Source organism: Babylonia areolata, chromosome 15, assembly GCF_041734735.1.
Source record: "Babylonia areolata isolate BAREFJ2019XMU chromosome 15, ASM4173473v1, whole genome shotgun sequence".
Lineage (NCBI taxonomy): Eukaryota > Metazoa > Mollusca > Gastropoda > Neogastropoda > Buccinidae > Babylonia > Babylonia areolata.
This window is the reverse complement of record NC_134890.1, coordinates 2,053,372-2,077,259: the sequence shown is the minus strand read 5'-3', so window position 1 is coordinate 2,077,259 and position 23,888 is coordinate 2,053,372. Positions and strand designations below refer to the sequence as shown.

The 23,888-nt window shown below is 46.4% G+C and overlaps 1 protein-coding gene across 4 annotated transcripts in view; it reads left to right on the top strand.

The window, feature by feature from the left end:
* The window catches only part of LOC143290371 (macrophage mannose receptor 1-like), a 123,853-nt gene that overhangs the window by 10,407 nt on the left and 89,558 nt on the right, over positions 1-23,888 (top strand). For all 4 annotated transcript variants that reach the window (XM_076599746.1, XM_076599745.1, XM_076599748.1 and 1 more), the window contains exons 5-11: positions 1,854-1,981; positions 3,421-3,511; positions 6,980-7,106; positions 11,365-11,447; positions 18,419-18,531; positions 19,797-19,926; positions 22,085-22,167. In XM_076599746.1, coding sequence (XP_076455861.1) covers positions 1,854-1,981; positions 3,421-3,511; positions 6,980-7,106; positions 11,365-11,447; positions 18,419-18,531; positions 19,797-19,926; positions 22,085-22,167 — 755 coding nt within the window. The remainder of the gene's footprint in view (positions 1-1,853; positions 1,982-3,420; positions 3,512-6,979; positions 7,107-11,364; positions 11,448-18,418; positions 18,532-19,796; positions 19,927-22,084; positions 22,168-23,888) is intronic.

Here is a 23,888-nt window from a genome sequence, read left to right as displayed (position 1 = left end):
TGTAAGTTCTGTTGACTTCAACATCTCCATCCTGTCAGTTGTGTTAACGTCAACATCTCCGTCCTGTAAGTTGTGCTAACGTCAACATCTCCGTCCTATAAGTTGTGTTGACGTCAACATCTCCGTCCTGTCATTTGTGTTAACGTCAACATCTCCATCCTGTAAGTTCTGTTAACACCAACATCTCCATCCTGTAAGTTCTGTTAACTTCAACATCTCCATCCTGTAAGTTCCGTTAACATCAACATCTCCATCCTGTAAGTTCTGTTAACACCAACATCTCCATCCTGTAAGTTCCGTTAACGTCAACATCTCCGTCCTGTAAGTTGTGTTAACGTCAACATCCCCATCCTGTAAGTTCTGTTGACGTCAACATCTCCATCCTGTCAGTTGTGTTAACACCAACATCTCCGTCCTGTCAGTTGCGTTAACGTCAAAATCTCCGTCGTGCAAGTTGTGCTAACGTCAACATCTCCGTCCTGTAAGTTGTGTTGACGTCAACATCTCCATCCTGTCAGTTGTGTTAACGTCAACATCTCCGTCCTGTAAGTTCTGTTGACGCCAACATCTCCGTCCTGTCAGTTGTGTTAACGTCAACATCTCCGTCCTGTAAGTTGTGCTAACGTCAACATCTCCGTCCTGTAAGTTGTGTTAACGTCAATATATCCGTCCTGTCAGTTCTGTTAACACCAACATCTCCATCCTGTAAGTTATGTTAACTTCAACATCTCCGTCCTGTAAGTTGTGTTAACGTCAATATATCCGTCCTGTCAGTTCTGTTAACACCAACATCTCCATCCTGTAAGTTGTGTTAATGTCAACATCTCCATCCTGTAACTTCTGTTAACACCAACATCTCCGTCCTGTCATTTGTGTTAACGTCAACATCTCCGTCCTGTAAGTTCTGTTAACGTCATCGTCTCCGTCCTGTAAGTTCTGTTAACACCAACATCTCCGTTCTGTCAGTTCTGTTAACGTCAACATCTCCGTCCTGTAAGTTCTGTTAACGTCAAAATCTCCATCCTGTAAGTTGTGTTAACGTCAGTATCTCCGTCCTGTCAGTTCTGTTAACACCAACATCTCCATCCTGTAAGTTATGTTAACTTCAACATCTCCATCCTGTAAGTTCTGTTAATGTCAACATCTCCGTCCTGTAAGTTCTGTTAATGTTAACATCTCCATCCTGTAAGTTATGTTAACTTCAACATCTCCGTCCTGTAAGTTGTGTTAACGTCAACATCTCCGTCCTGTAAGTTGTGTTAACGTCAACATCTCCATCCAGTAAGTTGTGTTAACGTCAACATCTCCGTCCTGTAAGTTGTGTTAACGTCAACATCTCCATCCTGTAAGTTGTGTTAACTTCTACATCTCCGTCCTGTAAGTTGTGTTAACGTCAACATCTCCATCCTGTAAGTTGTGTTAACGTCAACATCTCCGTCCTGTAAGTTGTGTTAACACCAAATCTCCGTTCTGTCCTCATGGGAAGAAATCCAACGTAAGAGAAGTGGCTGACGTCAGGACTCAATCCATCACTGTATTCTGACGTCATGACATGTAAATTCAACCCTACATCACTGGTGTGGCAGATGATGACAGATGCGATGAAGATTATATTGGTGGTAATTCTGATGACGACATTGATGATGACGACGACAATGATGACAATGATGACGACGACGACGATGACAATGATGACGACGACGATGATGACAATGATGACGACAAGGATGATGACAATGATGATGACGAGGATAGCGTTTGACGATGACGAGGATGAGTGAAGAGTGATGGTGAGTGATGGTGAGTGATGAGTGATGATGAGGGACGGGTGATGAGGTGACTGACTGTTGCAGACAGGGAAAGTGGGCGCGAGGCCAGCCCAACAAGTCGGGCAACAAGATGTGCGTGGAGGTGAAGAACGCCCAGTTCACAGTGCAGGCCTGCTCCCTCTCGCTGCACGCCGTCTGTGAACGGCCCATGGGTCTGTCTGTCTGTCGGTCTCAGTCTGTCAGTCTGTCTGCTGTCTGTCAGTCTGTGTCTGTCTGTCTGTCTGTCTGTCTGTCAGTCTGCTGTCTGTCTGCTGTCTGCTGTCTGTCTGTCTGCCAGTCAATCTGTCTGTCTGTCTGCCAATCAATCTGTCTGTCTGCTGTCTGTCTGTCAGTCTGTCTGTCTGCTGTCTGTCAGTCTGCCAATCTGTCTGTCTGCTGTCTGTCTGTCTGTCAGTCTGCTGTCTGTCTGCTGTCTGTCTGTCTGCCAGTCAATCTGTCTGTCTGTCTGTCAGTTTGTCTGTCACTGCTGTCTGTCTGTCTGCCAGTCAGTCAGTCAGTCAGTCAGTCAGTCAGTCAGTCTGTGTCTGTCTGTCTGTCTGTCAGTCTGTGTCTGTGTCTGTCAGTCTGTCTGTGTCTGTGTCTGTCAGTGTCAGTCTGTCTGTCAGTTTGTCTGTCAGTCTGTGTCTGTCAGTCTGTGTCTGTCTGTCTGTCTGTCAGTCTGTGTCTGTGTCTGTCAGTCTGTCTGTCTGTCAGTCTGTGTCTGTCAGTCTGTCTGTCTGTCTGTCAGTCTGTCTGTCTGTCTGTCAGTTCACAGTGCAGGCTTGCTCCCTCTCGCTGCACGCCGTCTGTGAACTCTCCCTGGGTCTGTCTGTCTGTCTGTCTGTCAGACGATGACAGGATTGGATGCCATCAGCACGTGCAGACTATGATAGGATTGGATGCCATCAGCACGTGCATACTATGATAGGATTGGATGCCATCAGCATGTGCAGACTATGATAGGATTGGATGCCATCAGCACGTGCAGACTATGATAGGATTGGATGCCATCAGCGCGTGCAGACTATGACAGGATTGGATGCCATCAGCACGTGCAGACTATGACAGGATTGGATGCCATCAGCACGTGCAGACTATGATAGGATTGGATGCTATCAGCACGTGCAGACTATGACAGGATTAGATGCCATCAGCACGTGAAGACTATGACAGGATTGGATGCCATCAGCACGTGCAGACTATGATAGGATTGGATGCCATCAGCACCTTCAGACTATGACAGGATTGGATGCCATCAGCACGTGCAGACTATGGTAGGATTGGATGCCATCAGCACGTGCAGACTATGACAGGATTGGATGCCATCAGCACGTGCAGACTATGATAGGATTGGATGCCATCAGCACGTGCAGACTATGACAGGATTGGATGCCATCAGCACGTGCAGACTATGGTAGGATTAGATGCCATCAGCACGTGCAGACTATGGTAGGACTGGATGCTATCAGCACGTGCAGACTATGATAGGATTGGATGCTATCAGCACGTGCAGACTATGACAGGATTAGATGCCATCAGCACGTGCAGACTGATAGGAGTGGATGCCATCAAGACGTGCAGCACGTGCAGACTATAACCTGATGGTGTGCAGGAAAGCCGCTGACCTGTGACCCGGGCTGGATTCTGGACAGCGGTATGTGCTATCACTACAATGGAGGGAGTCGGAACTACAAGGCCGCCAGGTGGGTAGCTCTATGTGTAGACGTCACCTCATATATACATGCATGTCTAAATGAGAACATATATCATAAATGAATTTTTGAATTGTGTGTGCTCATGTACCTGCCGCAGACTTAAACATTGTGGCAATGTACAATTTGATATATCATGTATAAAATGTGTGGGTTTTTTTTATTTATTTTGGTTTCATTTGTTGGTTAAATCTTATTTTCAGTGTGAATATGTTTTGAAAGAATTGATTGCATGAGTGAGTTTGTAGGACTGGTTGTTCATTGACTGATTGGATGAGTGAGTTTGTAGGACTGGTTGTTTGTTCATTGACTGATTTGCATGAGTGAGTTTGTAAAAAGGACTGATTGCATGAGTGAGTTTGTAGGTCTAGTTGTTTGTTCATTGACTGATTTGCATGAGTGAGTTTGTAAAAAGGACTGATTGCATGAGTGAGTTTGTAGGTCTAGTTGTTTGTTCATTGACTGATTTGCATGAGTGAGTTTGTAAAAAGGACTGATTGCATGAGTGAGTTTGTAAAAAGGACTGATTGCATGAGTGAGTTTGTAAAAAGGACTGATTGCATGAGTGAGTTTGTAGGTCTGGTTGTTTGTTCATTGACTGATTGCATGAGTGAGTTTGTAGGACTGGTTGTTTGATCATTGACTGATTGCATGAGTGAGTTTGTAAAAAGGACTGATTGCATGAGTGAGTTTGTAGGTCTAGTTGTTTGTTCATTGACTGATTTGCATGAGTGAGTTTGTAAAAAGGACTGATTGCATGAGTGAGTTTGTAAAAAGGACTGATTGCATGAGTGAGTTTGTAAAAAGGACTGATTGCATGAGTGAGTTTGTAGGTCTGGTTGTTTGTTCATTGACTGATTGCATGAGTGAGTTTGTAGGACTGGTTGTTTGATCATTGACTGATTGCATGAGTGAGTTTGTAAAAAGGATGGATTGTTTGTTCATTGACTTAATCTTTTCTTCTAATTTTTTTCTTTCTTTCTTTCTTTTTTTTCTTCTATTTTTTGGCGCCTGTGCTGTTCTTTGCAATTGTTTTTGTAATGGCATGATCGTATGTGTCTTTTTCGATCCATGTGCCCCTCTGTGTGTGTGTGTTTAAATTAATGTTTCACTGTTCACTGTTAAAAAGCACACGCAGTAGTAGTAGTAGTAGTAGTAGTAGTAGCAGCAGCAGTAGCAGTAGTAGCAGTAGCAGTAGGCAGAGGAGTAGGAGCAGCAGTAGCTGTGTGTGATGGGTAAAAAGGGTGGTATGGATATCAGTTACAATCTGTGTGTGTGTGTGTGTGTGTGTGTGTGTGTGTGTGTGTGTGTGTGTGTGTGTGTGATAGATAGACAGATAGATAGATAGATAGATAGATAGATAGATATAGTCCGCATGGCCGGGGGGTTACCGTGCACCCCCTCAACCCCCACCCCCCCCCACCCCCCCCCTCCCCCCCCTCCTCCCCAGGAATGAAGTAGACTGGTCTTAAAATGTTATTCGGTGTCTGCTGAATTCATTTTCACGTGTTCCCAAGAAAAAAAAAATTGGGACGTGCTCAGAATTACTGCCCTTGGCACAAGGGTACCCTCTCCCGCCCCGGTCAATGAAATCAAGACGAGCTCAACTTCAAACCCTCATAAATCATATCTTTGTAACCCCCTCAGGCTTGCAGACTAATCGAGTATTTTTTTCTAAGAACAATCAAAAAAATGAATGTTCTTGGGACTGTCATCACTCTGACAACTGATCAGTGTTCGATATCCAAACAGATCAATAGAATGAGCACGCAAAGCGCACCAGCCATAAAATCTGAATCATGCCCCATCACTTTCCGTAATCACAAAAATAAATTACCCACTAATTATGATAACACTAACATCAATAGCAACGATAATAGCAGTAATACAATAATACCGATGATAACACTAATGATAATAGCAATAATAATGGTAGTAATACAATAATACTACTAATCATGATAGCAATAATAAGAATATTAGTAATACAATGATAATACTGATGATAATACCAAGGATAATGCCATTATGTATGATAGTCAGCTGTCCCGACTATCTGGGCTAGAAATGATTAAAGTGGAGAGTGTCTTTGCCCAAGTTACATCCCCACTCTCTCGGCCATGAGGGCTTTAGGGACAGTCGGCGTTGGGATGGTTCCCAAAGGCCATCTAGCCGCCAAGGCTGCAGCACTAACAGCCAGTGCAAATCATCACAATAGTGGTAATACAACAATTGAACTCATGATAACAGCCATAATAACAATATTATCTATAACAACAGTGAATTGGTGTCCTGGTGGTAATGCCAATACATGTGGAGTGATGGCCTAGAGGTAACGCGTCCGCCTAGGAAGCGAGAGAATCTGATCGCGCTGGTTCGAATCACGGCTCAGCCGCCGATATTTTCTCCCCCTCCACTAGACATTGAGTGGTGGTCTGGACGCTAGTCATTCGGATGAGACGATAAACCGAGGTCCCGTGTGCAGCATGCACTCAGCGCACGTAAAAGAACCCACGGCAACAAAAGGGTTGTCCCTGGCAAAATTATGTAGAAGAATCCACTTCGATAGGAAAAACAAATAAAAAAACAACAACTTGCACGCAGGAAAAAGTAGAAAAAAAGGGGGGTGGGGGGGGGGGTGGCGCTGAAGTGTAGCGACGTGCTCTCCCTGGGGACAGCAGCCCGAATTTCACACAGAGAAATCTGTTGTGATAAAAAGAAATACAAATACAAATACAACAAGAGAGGCAAGGCCTTCAAGACTCACTTGTGATAAGTTAGTCCCCTAGCATTAATTACAGAGTAATTTCCCTTTTTTACTATCTGCACCAAAACGTTTGCAAAATAAATAAAAAATTGACCAAAAAATGATAATAATGACTCCTCTTGTTGTTGTGTCAGAATAAGAGGTCAAAGTGCCAAGTTTTGAGAATACAAAAAATATAAATATAACAGTAAATGCCGTTTGCATATAATTAGGCTTCATTTTAAAAAAAATTGTTGTGCCCATCCCAGAGGTGCAATATTGTTTTAAACAAGATGACTGGAATGAACTGAATTTTTCCTATTTTACTGCCAAATTTGGTGTCAACTGACAAAGTATTTGCAGAGAAAATGTCAATGTTAAAGTTTACCACGGACACACAGACACACACACACACACACGCACACACACACACACACACACACACACACGCGCGCGTACACACACACACACACACACACAGACAACCGAACACCTGATTAAAACATAGACTCACTTTGTTTACACAAGTGAGTCAAAAAACTGGCACGCAGGTAAAAAAAATAATAATAATTAAAAAAAAGGTGGCGCTGAAGTGTAGCGACGCGCTCTCCCTGGGGACAGCAGCCCGAATTTCACACAGAGAAATGTGTTGTGATAAAAAGAAATACAAATACGAATACAAAAATGTGACAAGCCAGTGTTCCTTCCCACAGCCAGTCGTGTCACAGCCTTGGAGGCATTCTGCCCGAGGTGTTTGATGCCAACACACAGGGGGCACTGTCCGAGCAGGCCAGGAACCATAAGCAGAACCTGTGGATCGGCCTGAGACCCGTGCAGAAGGTAGGACCCCACACACACAGAACGTGTTGTCTGACATCTGTACAGAAGGTGTATGGAAATGATCACACACACACACACACACACACACAAACAAACAACAACGTGGAATCAACATTGAGATGTTCAAACGACGGTCAGTTTCTCTATAGATTCATTGTGATGTAAGGGAGAACGGCGACAAGTGTGTGTGAATGAAATCCGAAAAACTTTCCCAAATCCAGTACACATGTACTGAAAGTTCATAAACCAAGAGGAATCTTTGTGATGTTCACAATGCTCGTTTCTCGGTCTACTTTATGACACATGGATTGGGGCAAGGTCCACATTTCTTCCACTCCACTACTGTGTGAAGGTCGGAGGTAACGTTCACGCAATGTTGTGAGTACTACTCATTCCGTCTTGAGGGAAAAGTGTGGATATTGTGAGTACTACTCATTCCGTCTTGAGGGAAAAGTGTGGATATTGTGAGTACTACTCATTCCGTCTTGAGGGAAAAGTGTGGATATTGTGAGTACTGCTCATTCCGTCTTGAGGAGAAAGTGTGGATATTGTGAGTACTACTCATTCCGTCTTGAGGAGAAAGTGTGGATATTGTGAGTACTGCTCATTCCGTCTTGAGGGAAAAGTGTGGATATTGTGATTACTGCTCACTCCGTCTGGAGGGAAAAGTGTGGATATTGTGAGTACTACTCATTCCGTCTGGAGGAGAAAGTGTGGATATTGTGAGTACTGCTTATTCCGTCAGGAGGGAAAAGTGTGGATATTGTGAGTACTGCTCATTCCGTCTTGAGGAGAAAGTGTGGATATTGTGATTACTGCTCATTCCGTCTTGATGGGAAAGTGTGGATATTGTGAGTACTACTCATTCCGTCTGGAGGGAAAAGTGTGGATATTGTGAGTACTGCTCATTCCGTCTGGAGGAGAAAGTGTGGATATTGTGAGTACTGCTCATTCCGTCTGGAGGGAAAAGTGTGGATATTGTGAGTACTGCTCATTCGGTCTGGAGGGAAAAGTGTGGATGTTGTGAGTACTACTCATTCCGTCTTGAGGAGAAAGTGTGGATATTGTGAGTACTACTCATTCCGTCTTGAGGAGAAAGTGTGGATATTGTGAGTACTGCTCATTCGGTCTGGAGGGAAAAGTGTGGATGTTGTGAGTACTACTCATTCCGTCTTGAGGAGAAAGTGTGGATATTGTGAGTACTGCTCATTCGGTCTGGAGGGAAAAGTGTGGATGTTGTGAGTACTACTCACTCCGTCTTGAGGAGAAAGTGTGGATATTGTGAGTACTGCTCATTCCGTCTTGAGGAGAAAGTGTGGATATTGTGAGTACTACTCATTCCGTCTTGAGGGAAAAGTGTGGATATTGTGAGTACTGCTCATTCCGTCTTGAGGAGAAAGTGTGGATATTGTGAGTACTGCTCATTCGGTCTGGAGGGAAAAGTGTGGATATTGTGAGTACTACTCATTCCGTCTGGAGGAAAAAGTGTGGATATTGTGAGTACTGCTCATTCCGTCTTGAGGGGAAAAGTGTGGATATTGTGAGTACTGCTCGTTCCGTCTTGAGGAGAAAGTGTGGATATTGTGAGTACTACTCATTCCGTCTTGAGGAGAAAGTGTGGATATTGTGAGTACTACTCATTCCGTCTTGAGGAGAAAGTGTGGATATTGTGAGTACTGCTCATTCCGTCTGGAGGGAAAAGTGTGGATATTGTGAGTACTACTCATTCCGTCTTGATGGGAAAAGTGTGGATATTGTGAGTACTACTCATTCCGTCTGGAGGGAAAAGTATGGATATTGTGAGTACTACTGGTTCCGTCTAGAGGGAAAAGTGTGGATATTGTGAGTACTACTCATTCCGTCTGGAGGGAAAAGTATGGATATTGTGAGTACTACTCATTTCGTCTGGAGGGAGAAGTGTGGATATTGTGAGTACTACTCATTCCGTCTGGAGGGAAAAGTGTGGATATTGTGAGTACTACTCATTCCGTCTTGAGGAGAAAGTGTGGATATTGTGACTACTACTCATTCCGTCTTGAGGAGAAAGTGTGGATATTGTGAGTACTGCTCGTTCCGTCTGGAGGGAAAAGTGTGGATATTGTGAGTACTACTGATTCCGTCTGGAGGGAAAAGTGTGGATATTGTGAGTACTGCTGGTTACATCTAGAAGGAAAAGTGTGGATATTGTGAGTACTACTCATTCCGTCTGGAGGGAAAAGTGTGGATATTGTGAGTACTACTCATTACGTCTTGAGGGGAAAAGTGTGGATATTGTGAGTACTACTCATTCCGTCTGGAGGGAAAAGTGTGGATATTGTGAGTACTACTGATTACATCTAGAAGGAAAAGTGTGGATATTGTGAGTACTACTCATTACGTCTTGAGGGAAAAGTGTGGATATTGTGAGTACTACTCATTCCGTCTGGAGGGAAAAGTGTGGATATTGTGAGTACTACTCACTCCGTCTTGAGGGAAAAGTGTGGATATTGTGAATACTACTTATTCTGTCTTGATGGAAAGTGTGGATATTTTGAGTACTACTTATTCCGTCTTGAGGGAAAAGTGTGGATATTATGAATACTACTTATTCTGTCTTGAGGGAAAAGTGTGGATATTGTGAGTACTACTCATTCCGTCTTGAGGGAAAAGTGTAGATATTGTGAGTACTACTCATTCCGTCTTGAGGGAAAAGTGTGGATATTGTGAGTACTACTGATTACGACTAGAGGGAAAAGTGTGGATATTGTGAGTGCTACTGATTACCTCTAGAGGGAAAAGTGTGGATATTGTGAGTACTACTCATTCCGTCTTGAGGAGAAAGTGTGGATATTGTGAGTACTACTCATTCCGTCTTGAGGGAAAAGTGTGGATATTGTGAGTACTACTCATTCCGTCTTGAGGAGAAAGTGTGGATATTGTGAGTACTACTCATTCCGTCTTGAGGAGAAAGTGTGGATATTGTGAGTACTGCTCATTCCGTCTGGAGGGAAAAGTGTGGATATTGTGAGTACTACTCATTCCGTCTAGAGGGAAAAGTGTGGATATTGTGAGTACTGCTCATTCCGTCTTGAGGGGAAAGTGTGGATATTGTGAGTACTACTGATTCCGTCTTGAGGGAAAAGTGTGGATATTGTGAGTACTACTCATTCCGTCTTGAGGGAAAAGTGTGGATATTATGAATACTACTTATTCCGTCTTGATGGAAAAGTGTGGATATTGTGAGTACTACTCATTCCGTCTAGAGGGAAAAGTGTGGATATTGTGAGTACTACTTATTCCGTCTGGAGGGGAAAGTGTGGATATTGTGAGTACTGCTCATTACGTTTTGAGGGGAAAGTGTGGATATTGTGAGTACTACTCATTCCGTCCAGTTTGAACGATTGAACTGTCATGACAAGTGTGTATCCGCTGTGGTCACTCAGCAGTGTGTGGTGTGTTGTAGAACATGGACTGTGGGGGTGTGCAGGGTAACGGGGATGTGGTGTGATGTGGTGTGCAGGGTAACGGGGATGTGGTGTGATGTGGTGTGCAGGGTAACGGGGATGTGGTGTGATGTGGTGTGCAGGGTAACGGGGATGTGGTGTGATGTGGTGTGCAGGGTAACGGGGATGCGTTGTGATGTGGTGTGCAGGGTAACGGGTATGTGGTGTGATGTGGTGTGCAGGGTAACGGGGATGTGGTGTGATGTGGTGTGCAGGGTAACGGGGATGTGGTGTGATGTGGTGTGCAGGGTAACGGGGATGTGGTGTGATGTGGTGTGCAGGGTAACGGGGATGTGGTGTGATGTGGTGTGCAGGGTAACGGGGATGTGGTGTGATGTGGTGTGGTGTGATGTGGTGTGCAGGGTAACGGGGATGTGGTGTGCAGGGTAACGGGAATGCGGTGTGATGTGGTGTGCAGGGTAACGGGTATGTGGTGTGCAGGGTAACGGGGATGTGGTGTGATGTGGTGTGCAGGGTAACGGGGATGTGGTGTGATGTGGTGTGGTGTGATGTGGTGTGCAGGGTAACGGGGATGTGGTGTGCAGGGTAACGGGGATGTGGTGTGATGTGGTGTGCAGGGTAACGGGGATGTGGTGTGATGTGGTGTGCAGGGTAACGGGGATGTGGTGTGATGTGGTGTGCAGGGTAACGGGGATGTGGTGTGATGTGGTGTGCAGGGTAACGGTGATGCGGTGTGATGTGGTGTGCAGGGTAACGGGGATGTGGTGTGATGTGGTGTGCAGGGTAACGGGGATGTCGTGTGATGTGGTGTGCAGGGTAACGGGTACCAGTGGCAGTGGGAAAACGGGACAGCGCTGACCACGGGTTACTGGGCCCGACAACCTCCTCAGTCGTTGGGGTGAGACAGGGGGCCGCTGGTGATTCCCCTTCATGTCCTTGTCACTCACACCTCGCTGTGGGTTGTCTGTCCTGCACGCTAGTATCTCGTCACCCACAAGTTGTTGAGTATTTCCCTCACCCACAAGTTGTTGAGTATTTCCCTCACCCACAAGTTGCTGAGTTTTCCTCACCCACAAGTTGTTGAGTATTTCCTCACCCACAAGTTGTTGAGTATTTCCCTCACCCACAAGTTGAGTATTTCCTCACCTACATGTTGTTGAGTATTTCCTCACCCACAAGTTGTTGAGTATTTCCTCACCCACAAGTTGTTGAGTATTTCCCTCACCCACAAGTTGAGTATTTCCTCACCCACAAGTTGAGTATTTCCTCACCCACAAGTTGAGTATTTCCTCGCCATGTTGCTGAGTTTTCCTCACCCACACGTTGAGTATTTCCTCACCCACAAGTTGAATATTTCCTCACCCACAAGTTCAGTATTTCCTCACCTACATGTTGTTGAGTATTTCCTCACCCACGTGTTGTTGAGTATTTCCTCACCCACAAGTTGAGTATTTCCTCACCTACATGTTGTTGAGTATTTCCTCACCCACATGTTGTTGAGTATTTCCTCACCCACAAGTTGAATATTTCCTCACCTACATGTTGTTGAGTATTTCCTCACCCACTAGTTGAGTATTTCCTCACCCACAAGTTGAGTATTTCCTCACCCACAAGTTGAGTATTTCCCTCACCCACAAGTTGTTGAGTATTTCCTCACCCACAAGTTGAGTATTTCCTCACCCACAAGTTGAGTATTTCCTCACCCACAAGTTGCTGAATATTTCCTCACCCACATGTTGCTGAGTTTTCCTCACCCACAAGTTGAGTATTTCCTCACCCACATGTTGCTGAGTATTTCCTCACCCACAAGTTGAGTATTTCCTCACCTACATTTTGTTGAGTATCTCCTCACCCACAAGTTGTTGAGTATTTCCTCACCCACAAGTTGAGTATTTCCCTCACCCACAAGTTGTTGAATATTTCCTCACCCACAAGTTGATGAATATTTCCTCACCCACAAGTTGAGTATTTCCCTCACCCACAAGTTGCTGAATATTTCCTCACCCACAAGTTGAGTATTTCCCTCACCCACAAGTTGAGTATTTCCTCACCTACATTTTGTTGAGTATCTCCTCACCCACAAGTTGTTGAGTATTTCCTCACCCACAAGTTGAGTATTTCCCTCACCCACAAGTTGTTGAATATTTCCTCACCCACAAGTTGATGAATATTTCCTCACCCACAAGTTGAGTATTTCCCTCACCCACAAGTTGCTGAATATTTCCTCACCCACAAGTTGAGTATTTCCCTCACCCACAAGTTGAGTATTCCCTCACCCACAAGTTGAGTATTTCCCTCACCCACAAGTTGAGTATTTCCCTCACCCACAAGTTGTTGAATATTTCCTCACCCACAAATTGAGTATTTCCTCACCCACAAGTTCCTGAATATTTCCTCACCTACAAGTTGAGTATTTCCCTCACCCACAAGTTGAGTATTTCCTCACCCACATGTTGCTGAGTATTTCCTCACCCACAAGTTGAGTATTTCCTCACCCACAAGTTGAATATTTCCTCACCCACAAGTTGAATATTTCCTACAAGTTGAATATTTCCTCACCCACAAGTTGAATATTTCCTCACCCACAAGTTGAGTATTTCCTCGCCCACATGTTGCTGAGTATTTCCTCACCCACAAGTTGAGTATTTCCTCACCCACAAGTTGAGTATTTCCTCATCCACAAGTTGAGTATTTCCTCACCCACAAGTTGAGTATTTCCTCACCCACAAGTAGTTGAGTATTTCCTCACCCACAAGTTGAGTATTTCCTCGCCCACATGTTGCTGAGTATTTCCTCACCCACAAGTTGAGTATTTCCTCACCCACAAGTTGTTGAATGTATGTCCTCACCCACAAGTTGTTGAATATTTCCTCACCCACAAGTTGTTGAGTATTTCCTCACCCACAAGTTGAGTATTTCCTCACCCACAAGTTGAGTATTTCCTCACCCACAAGTTGAGTATTTCCTCACCCACAAGTTGAGTATTTCCTCACCCACAAGTTGTTGAATATTTCCTCACCCACAAGTTGTTGAGTATTTCCTTCACCCACACGTTGAGTATTTCCTCACCAACAAGTTGAGTATTTCCTCACCCATAAGTTGTTGAGTATTTCCTCACCCACAAGTTGAGTATTTCCTCACCCATAAGTTGTTGAGTATTTCCTCACCCACAAGTTGAGTATTTCCTCACCCACATGTTGTTGAATATTTCCTGACCCACAAGTTGTTGAGTATTTCCTCACCCACAAGTTGAGTATTTCCTCACCCACAAGTTGAGTATTTCCTCACCCACATGTTGTTGAGTATTTCCTCACCCACAAGTTGACGTCCTACAAAAAGTATTGCCATAGTGCCTATAAGACGTCCACTGACGTCCTGCGTATGTTCTGACTTTTCCTTCATTGGAGTTTGGTTCAGTTCACATAAACAGACTCTGAACAGTTATAGTTTGATGTGTCTGGATTATAAAAAATACTATTTAAATGAACATTCATCAGGTAGAAGACCCCTTTCTACTGGATAATAATTTTAATGATAATAATAATAATAAATTATAGTATTATTAGTAGTAGTAGTATTGTAATTTGCTAACTGACCACGTGATGCGCGCATGGAAAAGGGGGTTGCATCATGTGTAAAACAATGCGTTGAAAACTGTGTCCAGTAAAGTTGTCTCAGTCAGCAGATTTACACAATTTTGAAAGCTCTGCTTGGCCTTGTGGGCAGATTTCGCGATGGAGAAGGATCTCTCTTGTCTGATTGGTTTGAAAACGAAGGTGATTGACAATGACAGTGACGAAACTGACAGCCCCATTTTATGGTAATTCAGTCCATCTATCCAGTCAGACAGCTTTTTTTGAACAAGTGGCTATGACCGGAGATTAGAAGAGAGATAAACCACTCGCGGCAGGCCCCTTCTTACTGTCTATAACAGTGCTGAAGCCGTTTTGGGGCACACACGCAGTGCGGAAGGGTGGGGGTAAATCACCATCTCCTTCCCCACCTGAAGGAAACTGGTCGGTTCCGACGGTTCAGCTGCAGTAAAGCGATAGTTAAGTTACGCCTGGAATTTCCCACGTGTAGTAAGATTCGCTGTATACAATGAAAACCGATTCATTTTTGCTTTGGTTTTTAGCACGTTTGCATCTGCTTGAATGTAGATAATATAAAAAGAAAATAAAGCAGCTCCCCCCACCACCAACTCCCACCCCCCTCCGCCAGCGCAATGTTGCACATGAGAGAGACAGTTATAAATTATTGAACTGCGTTTTCGTAACGCTACTTTTTCTTCACACTTTTGGTTTACATCACCATTTCTTCAAAAAAAAAAAAAAAAAAAAAAAAAAAATCAAAACATAAAACACATATTCAGCTCTGTCTCTCTTCTAACATCTGTCTATACATACATACATGAATACATACATACATAATTTCATATAGATCTATCGGTATGTAAATCTAAATCTATCTATATGTACATAATCATATATATAATTCATATATATACGAACGCTTCATGTTGCCCGAGCAGACCGTTGTATTGTGCTCTATCTCTCTCTCTAAGTCTCTGTCTCTGTCTCTCTCTCGGGAGTTTTACATGGCTGTTAAAAGCATCTACGATTCTGTACTTGTATGTGTTCGTGACAAAGGTATTTATTCAGACTTTTTTCAGTGTCCAAGAGGGGTTAAACAAGGTTGTATGCCAAGCACACAGCTGTTTTCCTTTTTCATCGGTGAATTGGCAGTGGAGTTATCAAAGAAGGGGAGACATGGAATACAAATGATACCTGGCGCAACAGATTTGCTCTTAATGCTATTTGCTGATGATGTTGTTCTCTTGTCTGACACACCCATAGGGTTACAAAATCAATTAAATGCCCTTAAGCAAGAAACAGACAGACTACAACAAACAGTGAATCTCGTTAAGACCAATATTATAGTTTTCCGCAATGGAGGTCATCTTTCCACTCGTGAAAAATGGTGCTGTGGTGATAGCGAAATAAAAGTAACCAATACATATAAATATTTAGGAATGTTATTCACAACAAATTTGAGTTTGACATCTGCGTGGGATGAAGCAAACAGAAAAGGGAAAAAAGGTGTAATCCAAATTATAAAATCACTCAGGAGACTGCGTTCGACTGACGCTTTCCCTTAGTTTGGGCGGGGCAAAGGCAGCTCATGAATAATGAATACGTGCCGCGGCGCAGGCTGCCTGGCTTCAGCAATTTCTGCAAGTAGTTTTTTATCTCTCTTTTCTAATCTCCGCTATGACTGACAGAATACAAGCAGTCAGCGTTGGAAGAAGGGGAAGAGAGGGAGAGGAGTGATGTAAGATGATAGGTCGAATGTCAGCCAGAGTTCATGAAGGGTGCGTGGCTTCTGGGAATGAGTGTGCTCACATTTCAATGCAGACTGTGGGATCGACAACCACCCATGTTCCACGATTTTCACGAAATGCAGTGCTGAACCTGCACTGGTCGTGAAACACGTGCTTTTTGCTTTTCACGCCTTTCTTTTTCGCTGACTCAGATGGTTGACTTGTTTGAAGAGATGGCAAGCTGGACGCACAGCAGACACTTCAATCAGGCCACGTGCAACTTGAAAGGAGTGAATGTCATCAAAGAACTTCACCCTCTCACTTGCAAACGCTGTCAAAAAGCTTGCCAGCTCAGTTTCTGAGACCATGATTGGCTGTTTACGTTGACTTTACCCACCTTTGTCATTGTTGGGACAGTGATTTACTTACATGTCTGCACGAGCTGTGATTTGCTTTTATAAACTTGTAGCCTGTTTTAATTTCTTCTACAGGTATAATCTGACAATAGGCATGCTATTTCTTGCTGTATTTTATTTCTTTTCTTTATGGATGTTATTATGTAGAGGTGGAAATAGACTTTTTTGTTGCACAAAAACCATTATCTTGACTTTACATGCCTGAACAGTTATCTACAATCAACCTAATTGGGTAAAAGAGCCCAGAAACAGAATCTGCACTCATTTTTCTTCACAAAAACGTTTACTTTCTCTCTGTATCACCCATAGCTTTTGTGCTAGAATTTTTTTTGAATTATTAGCCCCGAATCCTCAAAATCCCCTGGCAAGTGGAGAGCACCTTTTTTTTTAAACAAAATTCTCTGGCACTGAACTGGTTTTGATGTCATGCACATATTTCATTTAGTTTTTCCTTCAATGTCATGCACACATGTTATTGTTATTGAGTATGTTAATTAATGTCATGTACACATGTTATTGTTATTGAGTATATTACTTAGTGTCATGCACACATGTTATTGTTATTGAGTATGTTAATTAATGTCATGTACACATGTTATTGTTATTGAGTATATTACTTAGTGTCATGCACACATGTTATTGTTATTGAGTGTGTTACTTGATGTCATGTACACATGTTATCGGATATTTCCTTAATATCATGGACATATTTTTATTGGATATTTCCTTATTGTTATGCACACACGTTATTAGATATTTCCTAAGTGTTACGCACACGTGCTATAATTTCCTGAATTTCTTTACTATTACACGTCATTGATTATTTCCGTTTGATCACTTACCATCTCACATCACGGAAAATTTCTCTTGATTTCTGTATCTGCATACAGTATGGAGTGTTTCCTTTAATGTCTTTCATCATCACGCATTTCATATTAATATTTCCCTCCAACATTATTGACTATTTCCCTTCTTTCTTTCTTCGTTGAGTCACTGGGTGTTTTTCTCCATTGTTCAAGCTGATGCATCATGGAGCATTTCACTTCTTCACCCTCACGTCTTGTCGTCCTTGGACATTGACTTCAGATGAATGCCCTTGAGGGCTGGGCAGAGAGGGTGAACCAGTGGAAATAACAGGGTAGCAGGGCTTACGTCAAACAGGTGAAACAACCTGAGAACAGTTGGACACATAACTCTTTTAAAACGGAATGACAGATCCAACGTGAACTGATAACTGAAGGGTTTGAGTGCTGATGAGATCCAACGTGAACTGATAACTGAGTGGTTTGAGTGCTGATGACAGATCCAACGTGAACTGATAACTGAAGGGTTTGAGTGCTGATGAGATCCAACGTGAACTGATAACTGAGTGGTTTGAGTGCTGATGACAGATCCAACGTGAACTGATAACTGAAGGGTTTGAGTGCTGATGACAGATCCAACGTGAACTGATAACTGAAGGGTTTGAGTGCTGATGACAGATCCAACGTGAACTGATAACTGAGTGGTTTGAGTGCTGATGACAGATCCAACGTGAACTGATAACTGAAGGGTTTGAGTGCTGATGACAGATCCAACGTGAACTGATAACTGAGTGGTTTGAGTGCTGATGACAGATCCAACGTGAACTGATAACTGAAGGGTTTGAGTGCTGATGACGGATCCAACGTGAACTGATAACTGAGTGGCTTGAGTGCTGATGACGGATCCAACGTGAACTGAGTTTCATTTTCTCAAGGAGGCGTCACTGCATTACGAACAAATCCATATGCGCCACACCAAATCTGCTAGGCACATGCCCGACAGCAGCATAAACCAACGCGCTTGTCAGGCCTTGATTGCATGTTTGTATATCTGTGTACCTATCAGAATGAATTCCTTTTTTTTTTTTTTTTTTTTTTTTGATACATAAGTTTGCCAGAGGACAACACTCTCGTTTCCACGGGTTCCTTTTCAGTGCGCCAAGCGTGTGCTGCGCACGGGACCTCGGTTTATCGTCTCACCCGAAAGACTTGACGTTCAAGTTGATTTTCCAGTCAAACTTGGGAGAAAGGGCGAGAGCGGGATTCGAACACACACTGTCTGTATTGGCAGCTGAGCGTCTTAACCGTTCTGCCACCTTCCTCCTGACAGATCCCAGTTGAACCAGACGTGTGTGCAGCAGACCCAGGTCAACGTGGTGTCTCACTCCTGGAGCACCGTGCCCTGCTCCTCAAGGCTGCCCTTCGTCTGTCAGAAACCTCAAGGTGTGTGCTGTGCTGTGGTGTGTTGTGGTGTGTTGTGTGGTGTGGTGTGTTGTGGTGTGGTGTGTTGTGGTGTGTTGTGCTGTGCTGTGCTGTGCTGTGCTGTGCTGTGGTGTGGTGTGCTGTGGTGTGTTGTGGTGTGTTGTGTGGTGTGCTGTGCTGTGCTGTGCTGTGCTATGGTGTGGTGTGGAGTGGTGTGTTGTGGTGTGGTGTGTTGTGGTGTGCTGTGCTGTGTTGTGCTGTGGTGTGGTGTGCTGTGCTGTGCTGTGCTGTGCTGTGCTGTGCTGTAGTGTGGTGTGGTGTTGTGTGGTGCGTTGTGGTGTGGTGTGGTGTGGTGTGTTGTTGTGTGGTGTGGTGTGGTGTGGTATGGTATGGTGTGCTGTGGTGTGTTGTGCTGTGGTGTGCTGTGGTGTGGTATGGTATGGTGTGCTGTGCTGTGCTGTGGTGTGCTATGCTGTGCTGTGCTGTACTGTGGTGTGGTGTGGTGTGGTATGGTGTGGTGTGGTGTGTTGTGGTGTGCTGTGGTATGGTGTGTTGTGGTGTGGTATGGTGTGGTGTGGTATGGTGTGTGGTGTGGTGTGGTGTGGTATGGTGTGGTGTGGTGTGTTGTGGTGTGGTGTGGTGTGGTGTGGTGTGGTGTGCTGTGTTGTGCTGTGCTGTACTGTGGTGTGGTGTGGTGTGTTGTGTTGTGCTGTGCTATTGTTTGCTGTGGTGTGCTGTGGTGTGCTGGGCTGTGCTGTGTTATGCTGTGCTGTATTGTGCCTTGGTGAGTTGTGTTGTGCTGTGCTGTGCTGTGCTGTGCTGTGTTATACTGTGTTATATTGTATTCTATTGTATATAGTACATTTTGTCACAATTGATTTTACTGTGTGAAATTCGGGCTGCTCTCTCCGGACGGAATGCGTCGCCACAGTGCACTGCCACCCTCTTGTTGTTGGTGGTGGTGTTATTGTTTTTCCTGTCTGCAAGTGTATTTGTTTAACTGTCAAAGTGGACTTTTCTGGGCAACTCTGCCAAGAACAACCCTTTTGTTGCCGGGGGTTATTCTACCTGCAGGGGGGGTTATTCTACCTGCCGGGGGGTTATTCTACCTGCGCTAAGTACATGCTGCTCATGTGACCTCGCTGTATCGTCCTATCCCAGTGACTGCAGTGTGTTTGTTAATGGTGGTGAGGAGGGTGCTGATGTTGCAGTTAAGTTGCTGATGGGAGGAGGGGGGGAGGGGGGTGGAGGATAGTGATGTGGCAGTGACAGCCCCTTGTTGACAGGCACGTGCCCTGAGGGATGGCTGCAGTTCACCAACAGGTGCTTCCAGCTGTACCCCAGCACTCACATGGCCTTCAACGACTGTGAAACCTTCTGCACTGACATGGGGGGACACCTGGCCGCCATTGACTCGTGAGACATTGTTATTGTTGTTGTTATTATTATTATCAGTAGTAGTAGTAGCAGTAGTAGTTTTAACACAGATCGACACAAGCAAACAGCTGGACCAACAGCAAAGTGAGAGGTGTATGGTCTATGGTTTCTCCATTGCAAAGGGAATTCATTTAAGCTTAGTTGTTGTTTTTTTATGAAGGACTATGACTCTCAGACTAGGAGGCAAGACTGCACTGGCTCTTAGTGCTGCAGCCTTGGGGGCTAGTTGGCCTTTGGGAACCATCCCCAACACCGACTGTCTAAAAACTCTCTTGGCCGAGAGAGTGTGAATGTAACTTGGTCAAGACACTCTTCATTATAATTAAATTCTTGCCCAAATAGTCGGGACAGCAGTTGCCTCCTCTGCTGTTCTGATGGTCATAGTCGAACACGACTGACTATCATACATACTAGTAGTAGCAGTAGCAGTAGTATGATAATGATGATTATATGATGTTCACATTCACGGAAGGACACACGGCCGCCATGTATTCGTCAGTGATTATCATTATTATTGGGGTGTGGTTGGTGTGTGTGGAGGGGGGGGGGAGAGGTGTGGGTGGTGTGGGTGGTGTGTTGATGAAGTGTGGGTGGTGTAGTTGGGGTGTGTGGTGTGTTGGTAAAATGTGGGTGTTGTGTGGGTGTTGTGTTGATAAAGTGTGGGTGGGGTGTTGGTAAGGTGTGGGTGGGGTGTTGGTAAGGTGTGGGTGGGGTGTTGGTAAGGTGTGGGTGGGGTGTGGGTAGGGTGTTGGTAAGGTGTGGGTGGGGTGTGGGTGGGATGTAGGTAAGGTGTGTGGGGGGTGTTGGTAAGGTGTGGGTAGGGTGTTGGTAAGAAGTGGGTGGGGTGTGGGTGGGGTGTTGGTAAGGTGTGGGTGGGGTGTGGGTGGGGTGTTGGTAAGGTGTGGGTGGGGTGTGGGTGGGGTGTTGGTAAGGTGTGGGTAGGGTGTTGGTAAGGTGTGGGTGGGGTGTTGGTAAGGTGTTGGTAATGTGTGGGTGGGGTGTTGGTAATGTGTGGGTGGGGTGTTGGTAAGGTGTGGGTGGGGTGTGGATGGGGTGTTGGTAAGGTGTGGATGGGGTGTTGGTAAGGTGTGGGTATGGTGTTGGTAAGGTGTGGGTAGGGTGTTGGTAAGGTGTGGGTGGGGTGTTGGTAAAGTGTTGGTAAGGTGTGGGTGGGGTGTTGGTAAGGTGTGGGTGGGGTGTTGGTAAGGTGTGGGTGGGGTGTTGGTAAGGTGTGGGTGGGGTGTTGGTAAGGTGTGGGTGGGGTGTTGGTAAGGTGTTGGTAAGGTGTGGGTGGGGTGTTAGTAAGGTGTGGGTGGGGTGTTGGTAAGGTGTGGGTGGGGTGTTGGTAAGGTGTGGGTGGGGTGTTGGTAAGGTGTGGGTGGGGTGTTGGTAAGGTGTGGGTAGGGTGTTGGTAAGGTGTGGGTGGGGTGTTGGTAAGGTGTTGGTAAGGTGTGGGTGGGGTGTTGGTAAGGTGTGGGTAGGGTGTTGGTAAGGTGTGGGTGGGGTGTTGGTGAGGTGTTGGTAAGGTGTGGGTGGGGTGTTGGTAAGGTGTGGGTAGGGTGTTGGTAAGGTGTGGGTGGGGTGTTGGTAAGGTCTTGGTAGGTTGTTGGTAAGGTGTGGGTGGTTTGTGTTGGTGGTGTGGGTGTTGTGTAGTTGGGGTGTCGGTAAAATGTGGGTGTTGTGTGGGTGGGGGCTGAGTGAAGGAATGGGGGGGGGGGGGGGCAGGGGGGCACGTTTGGGTGGTGATGAGGGTGGTGGTGGAGTTAAGTGTTTAATGCGTTAGTGTTTGTATGGGGGAATGAGTGGTGTGTATATGCGGTGAGGATGATGAGGGTGTGTACATGCGAACGCTCGTGTGTGTGCGCGCGTGTGTGTGTGTCCATCTGTGTGTCCGTGTGCCTGTCTGTGTGTCCATCTGTTGAGTCATTCGTGCAGCGTGTGTGTGATGTTCCAACCGATTTGGAACACAGACAGACAGACAGACACACAGAGACAGACACACACACACACACACACACACACACACACACACACACATACACGCACGCACGCACTCACAGAGAGAGAGATAGAAAAAGACAGAGAGAGACAGAGAGAAACAGAGAGAGAGAGAGACAGGTGTGGTGTGTCCTTTCAGGCCGGACATCCTGGTCTTCCTGTGGCCCTATGTCCGTGACGCCAGAGCTGCTGGGATGTACACCCCCTACATTGGACTGACAGGTGGGCCGGGTGGATGGTGGCTAGAGGGACAGCGGGTGGATGGTGGCTAGAGAGACAGAGGGTGGATGGTGGCTAGAGGGACAGCGGGTGGATGGTGGCTAGAGAGACAGAGGGTGGATGGTGGTTAGAGGGACAGCGGGTGGAATGACAGGTGGGCCGGGTGGATGGTGGCTAGAGGGACAGCGGGTGGATGGTGGCTAGAGAGACAGCGGGTGGATGGTGGCTAGAGAGACAGTGGGTGGATGGTGGTTAGAGAGACAGAGGGTGGATGGTGGTTAGAGGGACAGCGGGTGGAATGACAGGTGGGCCGGGTGGATGGTGGCTAGATGGACAGCGGGTGGAATGACAGGTGGGCCGGGTGGATGGTGGCTAGAGGGACAGCGGGTGGATGGACTGACAGGTGGGCCGGGTGGATGGTGGTTAGAAGGACAGCGGGTGGACTGACAGGTGGGCCGGGTGGATGGTGGTTAGGACAGCGGGTGGAATGACAGGTGGGCCGGTTGGATGGTGGCTAGAGGGACAGCGGGTGGACTGACAGGTGGGCCGGGTGGATGGTGGCTAGAGGGACAGCGGGTGGATGGACTGACAGGTGGGCCGGGTGGATGGTGGTTAGAAGGACAGCGGGTGGACTGACAGGTGGGCCGGGTGGATGGTGGCTAGATGGACAGCGGGTGGATGGACTGACAGGTGGGCCGGGTGGATGGTGGTTAGAGGGACAGCGGGTGGACTGACAGGTGGGCCGGGTGGATGGTGGTAAGAGGGAAAGCGGGTGGACTGACAGGTGGGCCGGGTGGATGGTGGCTAGAGGGACAGCGGGTGGATGGACTGACAGGTGGGCCGGGTGGATGGTGGCTAGATGGACAGCGGGTGGATGGACTGACATGTGGGCCGGGTGGATGGTGGTTAGAGGGACAGCGGGTGGATGGACTGACAGGTGGGCCGGGTGGATGGTGGCTAGAGGGACAGCGGGTGGATGGACTGACAGGTGGGCCGGGTGGATGGTGGCTTGGACAGCGGGTGGATGGACTGACATGTGGGCCGGGTGGATGGTGGTTAGAGGGACAGTGGATGGATGGACTGACAGGTGGGCCGGGTGGATGGTGGTTAGAGGGACAGTGGATGGATGGACTGACAGGTGGGCCAGGTGGATGGTGGCTAGAAGGACAGCGGGTGAATGGACTGACAGGTGGGCCGGGTGGATGGTGGCTAGATGGACAGCGGGTGGATGGTGGCTAGAGGGACAGTTGGTGGACTGACAGGTGGGCCGGGTGGATGGTGGCTAGATAGACAGCGGGTGGATGGACTGACAGGTGGGCCGGATGGATGGTGGTCAGAGGGACAGCGGGGTGGACTTACAGGTGGGCCGGGTGGATGGTGGTTAGAGGGAAAGCGGGTGAACTGACAGGTGGGCCGGGTGGATGGTGGCTAGAGGGACAGCGGGTGGACTGACAGGTGGGCCGGGTGGATGGTGGCTAGAGGGACAGCGGTAGACTGACAGGTGGGCCGGGTGGATGGTGGCTAGAGGGACAGCGGGTGGACTGACAAGTGGGCCGGGTGGATGGTGGTTAGAGGGACAGCGGGTGGATGGACTGACAGGTGGGCCGGGTGGATGGTGGCTAGAGGGACAGCGGTAGACTGACAGGTGTGCCGGGTGGATGGTGGTCAGAGGGACAGCGGTGGACTGACAGGTGGGCCGGGTGGATGGTGGTTAGAGGGACAGC